Below are 8,881 nucleotides of genomic sequence, written 5' to 3'. Positions count from 1 at the left end.
TTGCCAAGAGCTTAGACTGCTTATTTGGCTCAAATTTGGTCAAAGAAAAATTTGAGAGCAGTTGGCCTTCAAGTCTTGCATCGTTTGTAGATCAAAGAGAACGCAATTACAACAGCTCGTCCCGCACCAGGCGTAGAGTTTTTAATTGATAGTTTTGTGTGATCAATGCCGAACGTGACTTATTAGCAGACGTCAATATTAGCGCTCTCCGCTCCTCTGCCTATTTCGCCGTACACCGTCAGCCGGCCAAAAGAAAGCCTTGTGTGTGGTCGGCGTCTGTCGGCTGCAGCGGCAGCAAGGAAACTGTTTTAGACCCGACAGGCCAAACAGGGGTCTCGAATCCCGCTCTCGGCCCGTAGCTCGATTCGGGACGGCATACCGTACTATATTTAAACCATGGATCAGTGCGGGCCATCGCGGACAAACCGGACGAACGTAATGGAAGGCGTCGGATCGCGCGTGATGCGGGGTCCCGACTGGAAGTGGGGCAAACAAGACGGCGGAGACGGACACCTGGGCACGGTGCGCAACTTCGAGTCGTCTGAAGAAGTGGTGGTCGTCTGGGATAATGGTACAGCGGCCAACTATCGCTGCTCCGGCACTTACGACCTCCGCATCATCGACAGCGCTCCCACAGGTGGGTTTTCGCAGAGAAGGGAACTTTTCCGTTATCGCTCGCTTCGCTCACGCTTGATGTCTGTTCTGCTTTCGAGCTTGTCGCCTTTATTGTATCTAAGAAGGCGAACTTGCCAACCACGTGCACTAACGTTTTCGCATTGGCATCGCACGGACGGGGTGCTACCTCAACTTCTGACTGAACTTTTGGCAGTCACTTTGTATGTGGAAGTCGAGCGCGTTTTCTATTGTCTGTAACTTTGGGACAGACGCGCTTCATTGGTGTTTTTACTGAACGTATCGGGCAATGAGAGCCCAGCGGAGCGTAGGGACCTCAGCTGTGAGGTTGACATTCTATTAACACACTTCCGAACAACTTTTTGAGCAACGTTCATTCAGTAGACTGCCCGGAAAAATCGGGTAACGTTTGTACGCACTCGGAGTGTGAGCGGTAAATACCGAAACGAATTTTGTTGCATGTTTCATGAGTACTAGCCCGTCCCTTGCAAACCCGCTAATCTAATAGTCGAAGCAGACGACCGTCATTCATTCATCGCCGCCCCGGTAGCGTACGTCTGTTCGCATCGTAAACTTCTGCCAGTTTGAAATCGAAGTCTTGAAATTGTGTGTGTGTGTTGTTTGCTGTTCACTTTCCTTGTTGGACTGCTTTTAAAATTCAATGTTGTAAGTAATCTGCCCAAAAAAAAAAAGTGTAGGCAATCTCAAACCATCGGCTCCCGCGTGAACGGCTCATCGTCTGGGAACGACTCATCGCCCGCGGGGAGGGCCGTCGCTGAATTGTATTGCGTAGCCGAAAAGAGAATAGAAATGTATTCTTTGGCAGCGTGAATGTGCATTCATCTCATTTCGCACTTATCCAAGCGTGAGTGCAGGGCAGCTCCATGGGGAAACAGAATTTTGTTCTCTTTTTAGTTGCTTTCTAAGCCTGTTCCTTCCTGTTTAATTTCGCCAGTGACTACATCAACTTCAAACCACAATAAAACTATAAAAGGAGTATAAGTTACAAGGCCACAACTACAGCGCGATATTAAAATGCCTGTGTAAATTCTGTGTAGGAACGCCTTGGTTGGAATACGTGCACAGCATAAGCAAGGGTACGTGCTACTCACAGTGTTTGTTTTTCGTAATGCAGGCTTGTTTTTTATTTGCCACTGAAAGTATTGTGGGCATTGGAGAGGAACATAACCTCTATCTCATTCAATCAACTCAAAGCACGTGCCGTGTAACAAATCGCGTATTATTCCTTTTCGAGTTGTCAAGAAAATATTTGGAGGCTTCCAGTTTCTTTAATTGCGTTTAGTTTCATTTTTTTTGTGAATGAACCTAGATTGACAAAGTTAGCATCTAATTCTAGTAAGCTTGATGCTCCATAAAGAGCACATTCAACCGTATTGGCAACATCTTAAGGCTAAAGCAGGCCAGATGTCAATGTGTTTGGATACCTACAGAGGGTGAAAGTTTGGGAATGGGTTTCGACGTTCCTAGCGGGATTTGGCCCCTTTCTATAATAAGAAACTTCTATATCTGTGGAAAGTAGATTGTAATAGACCTTCTTGTCCTTCCTTGTCGACGAGGTTTCAACAACAGTGGCAGTGATTAAAAATTCCACTTTACCTTTTCAAACAAACAAAAAAAAAAGCCACGCAAGGTGCTTTGGGATGAAGGGGCTTACAGGACGGAGGGCAACATGATCGTCTATGATGCTTCACGTGTAAGAACAACAGGCCTTGTTCCGAGTAGCCACTGTCACCCACCTATTGCGAGCAGCAGTGTTGCACTGGTTAACGAAAAAAAGAGGAGCCAGGTAGGAACTGAAGTATACTCGGGTACAAGTTAAGAATGGCAATAGATTATGCAAAGTACGTACCACTCTGCCAAAGCGACAAACCCGGATGTCAACTTGCGCGTGTTTTGAAAGGACATTGCGTTTAATGAGTGACATCGTCTGCTTTTTTCCACATGGTTTGTTTGTCGTCGCTGTAGTAATTTATAAGCAGATCGAGTGCATAATATCACGGGGACATCTGGTGCCCCATTGGAACTACTCGCAGTTATGCATTGTTTGTGCCACCTGGAGAAACAGCGGGCTGCGGCGATGAGGCGCAGGGCCAACCTCCATTGTAGCCCTGTATAGCTAATGAAAGAAAGAGGACTTAGGCGGGAACTGAACCATAGGTTGCCCTGCCGCAGCATGTCACACAAGGGTATTGTACTAAAGCCAAGCCAATCTCATTTTGCACTGTTGTTGTCGCACCTCCTTCATATACACTCGTACACCTGTACAGTGGAACATAGAAAATCACGACAATATTCATTTGTACAGGCTGCCTTGTAGTGATCGCTGACCAGAACAACTTCACTGACTGAAAAGGTAATGGTTTTACCCGGGTTTCTTAGTTCTATGCACTGCCACCGGAGTCTGTTAGGCGTTAATCGACCAAGCACTCTACTGTCACATGACATGACACCACGTGTACGTTTTTATGGCTTAAGCTTGGTGGTACTGGTGCCTGGAGTCGGCAGGGTGGGAAATGTGGTTTGTTGAGGGGTCCTTCTTTCAAGGAAATACCATATCACGCTGTGGCCATTACTGGCCACCCACCCCCTTGGGGGATTGCTGGTACCATGGCAGGTGTTCGTGGAATGAGGGTTTAGTGGGGCTAAGGCAGCGCACTCTCACTGTGGTAGCAGTCAGTGTGCTGGGGAAGAGGGGGGGGGGGCACTGGAGCATTTTTGTTATATGTCTGTGCGTGCCAACCTTCATTGTAGAGGTTTGAGTGGAAAGTTTGTCAAGGTTTATTATTTTATGTGTGTTTCGGGTCATATTTCGCATTAAAGACATTAGCTGTAGATCAGGGCGAGGGCAAGTTGGGTGAGTCGGTACGAATTTGTTTTTGGTTCTACGGTAATTTGAAGCAGGACTTGTTATAAAGATGAGGACAACGCTCATGACGTCTTCTGCGCTTGTCCTCGCCTAAATTGCACTGTCGAACCAAAACAAACAAACAAAAAAGGCACAGGTTAGATGCTTGTAAACATAGTTATCATGAGTGATGGCAAAGAGTATGCGCACAGTTTTTCGTGAAAGTTTGCCTTCGCTTGAGATTTTGCAGCTGCCGTCTAGCTACATCTACGGGATGATTGGATTCATGCTTTCGCTTGCTCTGAAGGGCACAGCCTTGGTGGCGAGACTGAGGGACCAAGCAGCCGTTTCACCCTCGCCTAGTCACGCTGGTCCGAGTGAGAGGGAAGCGATGATAAAGGGGGGTGTAGCACGTGTGCTGGTGGCTTAGAGTCCCTCGCAATGCAACCAATAACCTGGAAAGTAGTAATGTCGTAGACCTTTCACTCTAAGAAGTTTGTTGTAGAGGCCTCAGAGTGTGCCTTGCGTCGACACGGCTATGATTTGTGCTCTCCCCCCTGTGCAGGCATCAAGCACGAGGGCAGCATGTGCGACACATGCCGGCAGCAGCCCATCTTCGGCATTCGCTGGAAGTGTGCCGAGTGCCCCAACTACGACCTCTGCTCCATGTGCTACCACGGGGACAAGCACCAGCTCAGGCATCGCTTCTTCCGCATTGCCACCCCGGGTAGCGAGCGGTGAGTGGGGGACCGCAGGGGGCTCCGCCGCGGTGGGCCGAGCCGCTGGCGGCGTTCACGAATGGATGATGCGCACAGCCAGAACAGCAGGTGGCGCCACTCGCCAAAACTGCGCTCTTGCCTAATCCAACGTTTCACATACGGGAGAGGAGCTGGTAATTTAGCTTAGAATCGCAATAGAAGTCGCCACTTGCGCTTTTCTTGGAAGCTGTCGTCAAGTATCCATCGTAAGAGTAGGGTTAAACGCCTTCAGGCGGCTCAGCCTCTCAGCCTTGGCAGCGCAGTGGTCAAAGGAATGGCTCCCTTGGCCTCCGTGTTGTGTTGATGTCTGATCAAAACAGTGAGGTAACGGCATGATTCTGTCGTACACCCTGTCCGGGCTCGAAGCAGTCGGAACTGATATTTTTCAGGGCGGTCCGTTGTAGTTAAAGTATTGTGTGCTCGAAGTGCTTAAAGGGCTGTTTAGGTATGGCTGGCGTTTAAGCATTGATAAGAGCAATAAAAAGAGAATGTGAAAAATTTGGTGACAGTACACCTTTCAGGAATGCTTCTTCTGGCTGTTGCTACGTGATGCTGATAAAAATGTTTCCGTCCCAGGCGTGAAGAAAGCTGTCGCTTAAAAAGAGATTTAAGCCATTCGACCTGTGCGAAGGGTGAAGAAAAGGGTAGCTCTATTGAGCTCTATTGGTGGATAACTATATTGAGTTGCACTAAAAGCTCGTTACGAGAGGCACTCAAGGGACCCAGGAAACGTCTCTTGTAACCAAGGTCTTTTGTATGCAGTGTTGCTAGTATGGCGAAAATAGGAAATCCACCCAAAAACGTTTTGATTCAAATGTCTCTTATAACCAGTGGTCCCTTGTAACGAGGTTTGTTGTAGTATGATAATCTATCCGTATATACAGATCAAATAGAGAAATACTCATACTGTCGGTAGCATTCGTTATAAATTAATTCTTTTATAATTTGTTTTGGGGTAGTTTCTGTAAAACAACTATGTTCGCTAACCCTGTACGTGGCTGTGTATTGACAGCAGATAGAAATTCTGCAATGTTTACTACTTCACTGGGAATTAACTATATGTGACAAGTAAATGACACTCAGCATAGTGAGAGTGCGGTCAACTTAAACTTCAGTATGGTTTCTTTGAGGATCCCTACACTAAGTTGAGAAATAGGGAGCATTTCACACCAACTCTGCGGAAAGCGCATGCAATTCTCTGTCGACGCGCCCCGATATATAGACGCATGCTACCGTATTTTAGCGCGTATAACCCGCCCCTGCATATAATCCGCACCCCCACTTTCAGCCCGCCAAAAAAGAAAAAAAAAATTACTTGCGCATTGCCCGCACATTCGACACAGGAAAGGCTGCACCAAAGCACCTGCTCAAGCAACACATCACATACTATGTAGACAGAAAAAGCGTATTTTTTGCAAATAGAATGCACTGACTGCAAGGCGGAAGTCACAATTCACTCAGTCTCATTGCTCTCGCTGGAGCTTTCACTTGAGCCGCAGTCTTCACTGCTGTACACAAGGTCACCTTCATGGCACAACGCGCATTGCCGTGAAGATGCACTGAAGGAAAAACCCAGCGTATTATCCGCACCCCTACTTTGCCACTGAAATTTTCGCATTTTTGGCGCGGGTTATACGCGCAAAAATACGGTACTTTGGTCAGAACCTAGCACAAGACAGCTTTGCTATAAACGTGTTACTGCTCTGTGACACTCCTTCCACCTTGACAATGTGGGAAGGAAAATTTGTCGTGTTCCAGCATCATGGATGAGGACAGATTTTTCTTCAGCTGCGAAGTTTGTAAGCAAGCTGTATAGCTCTCCTTTGTAACCGTGTGGCTGCATTTGCGGTAGAGGTCAAATTTTTCCTTCTCCAAAACTTTGGGGCTTCTCCCAAACCGCTTGTGTAAGGAGTCATTCACACAGCCATTGCAACCATGGCACCGCCACGTCAGAAAACCACGACAAAGGTAGAATGGAGGAGTGTTTAAACAGAAAATGACAGAAAAAACGTTGGGAGCTCCCCGCCTCAGTGCAATGTCGTTGGCCTGGGGATCAGCTTTGCTTATAATTGAGCCTGCTTTATCTGGAAGCTAAGAAAAATGTCTTGATATATATCTAATGCATGGCCAGAACATTACTGTAGTAAAAAATCATTGAAAATTTCGCTGAAAACAGAGAGAACTTGCTGTAATTTGCGAGTGGCTGCGTCTAAGTTTGCTCAGCTCTAATCTGATGGGTGGCAACCGATGCACAATAAGTGCTGAATACGCGGGCTGTCTTCTACAAACAGTCTACTATGGGTGGCAGGTGCCACGGCAATTCACAGCAACGAGGTATGTCTTTCGTTTCTCCGAGTATACGCCTGTTGATGTACGCATAGAGTTCCTCACTAGCTTTGAGAAACTCTATGGATGTGCCTATTCAGAAAACGCAAGTCTCTGCCCAAAAAGGAAAGGTTGTCTGAAGGGTGCGTGGATTTTCTCGTCGCCAAGTCTGTTTGCACTTTTCGCTGAATGTAGGGAAACATTCCAATTTTCTGATTGCCTGGTTTTTCGCGGGGCATGATTCCGTTGCGTTGCTAGATTGGAAACATGTAGCTCAAGTCCCCCCTCGAAATTGCGTTGTTTTGAGGAGAGATCGCCTGAAAAACGGTCACCTATGGTAGAAGATGGTGACGCGATGGTGACGGGACTGAGCGAAGACAGCTGTGTGAATGATCCCTCATTGGGCCAGCTGCTTGGCTTGCCCGAGCATCCCAGGTGAAAATGTTTTTTTACTTCTAGCTGGATTATTGAACCAGAAATTCTGTCCAGCTAGAAAAATTTCCGTCTAGGAAACCTTTCTAGAAATTTTCTTGCTGGAGCAGCAGCTGCTTTTCCAGCTGGAAAACTTCCCCAATTCAGGTTAGAATGCTGAAAGCTCCAGCTGACTTTCTAGCTAGGAATGGTCATTTTCTTCCATAAGCATCATAATTTTCCTAATAGTCATTTTCTTCCATAATAGTCATTTTCTACCATAAGCAGCGTAAGGAATAAGCATCACTACCAGCCGGAAATCCTCCACTCCATGCTTCATTCCCAGTTGCAAATCATTTTTCTTGCTAGAATTCAAATTACCCCACGAATTACCCCACTTTTCCTAGTTGTAATCTTGTCATTCCTTGCTAGAATCGCCACGATTTCTAGCCCGAATTCTGTAATTTCTGGGATGTAGGCAGTAGGCCTAGCAACGTTCCAAACCGTGTAGACGTTAACAAACTACAAAGGAATAAATGCTGGCTGTATGGTTTTTTTGCACACAACAAAAATGTCCCGTGAGGCTGTCGGGCTTCCGGCGAATTCCTTGAGTTGAGAAGTATGAGCCCTGGAATAGTGATAATACATTTTACCCTCGAGCATTAAATAGAAATGTAATAAAGAACCCGAAATCAACAGCTCTTGCATGCATTAACATGAACTACTTGTACTTGAACTCCGTTTGCACATTGCTTGCACTGATGAGGGCACAGGCCACTGAGCTTGTTCTTTTTAAAATCACATGTCAAAAAGGCTCCAGGAACAATGATATGTCTTTACAGCTCCATGTAAGAAGAAAGGTGCCCACTTGTTTGGTTGGTCACTTTGCCTTGCACAAAGCCCTTGGAGATGCACCACCAAAAAGTCTGTATGCTCTCCGCAGATGATACACTAGTAATCAACACAATTTGCAGTATTGCAAATAAACGAAATACAATCTCTGCGCGATATCAAAGCAGCGATCGGAAGGCCGCGCACGTTCTCCTCGGCGCCATTTTGCTTCCGTTGTCGTAACTGCCGCCGAGAATTGATCACCTTGTCAGAAGCGGTAACCAAAGTTCTAACTTACTATGTACTCTAGGTTAAAATTGCAGCACGCAGTTTATATCTCGGCTTAATGTTCTCAATATTTTTTTTCTGGACAGCTTCTGTTGTTGTAAATAATTCAAATATGACACTAACCATAACAATCACCAGGAAAAAAAAACATTGTTATGGCCGCCTGTGCTCCTGGCATGTGCTCAGGGGAAATTGTATGGAGGCGAAAAATATTTTCGGTACAGCTACTCGCGAAATTACTATTTAATAACCTGCACATTAAGAACGTCTAGCTGCAACGGGATAGTCCTCAACCACTATGAGCGCCGGCTCAGATGTGTGATATTCTTTTTGAACCACGCAGCCAATGAACTTTTGACAAAGTTTACGTCAGTGCAACAGCAACATTACTTCTGAGATTTTCGCCAGCATACACTTGATGCCAAATACGGTATTGCGGGAATAAGATGCCTTCGAATGGAACCATTGTTTTAGACTTGCCATTTATGCGATGCACTTTGGGAAGGAACCGAATCGGTGATATTAGCCCTTGGCACCTCATTTCCAGCTTGCACTGCGAGTAGTTAGTACTTTCGCAGCAGGAAACTCCGAAAACGATGCGTTCCGACTAGTTATTCGTCTCTAGAGCCACTGTTTCTAACTAAAAACGGCATTTCCATCTCAGTCTGTTATTTCCCGTTAGATTGAGATACTATCCAAGCTTAGAGTTCTCATTTCTGACTGGATTTTGCCAATCCAGCCAGAAAAACATAGATGTTTCTAGGTGGAA

The 8,881-nt window shown here is 46.2% G+C and overlaps 1 protein-coding gene across 1 annotated transcript in view; it reads left to right on the top strand.

Moving 5' to 3' along the window:
* Positions 1-221: 221 nt before the first annotated feature.
* Positions 222-8,881, top strand: part of Mib1 (E3 ubiquitin-protein ligase mind bomb 1) — a 562,176-nt gene continuing 553,516 nt past the window's right edge. Inside the window, exons 1-2 of the mRNA XM_077690076.1 lie at positions 222-637; positions 4,065-4,236. Of these exons, the coding sequence (XP_077546202.1) occupies positions 397-637; positions 4,065-4,236 (413 nt within the window). The 5' untranslated portion in view covers positions 222-396. The remainder of the gene's footprint in view (positions 638-4,064; positions 4,237-8,881) is intronic.

This window comes from Haemaphysalis longicornis, unplaced genomic scaffold, assembly GCF_048455015.1.
Source record: "Haemaphysalis longicornis isolate Haplotype H1 unplaced genomic scaffold, Haemaphysalis longicornis Haplotype H1 scaffold_10, whole genome shotgun sequence".
NCBI classification, from domain to species: domain Eukaryota; kingdom Metazoa; phylum Arthropoda; class Arachnida; order Ixodida; family Ixodidae; genus Haemaphysalis; species Haemaphysalis longicornis.
The sequence above is the reverse complement of the archived record's forward strand: the minus strand, read 5'-3'. Positions and strand labels throughout refer to the sequence as shown.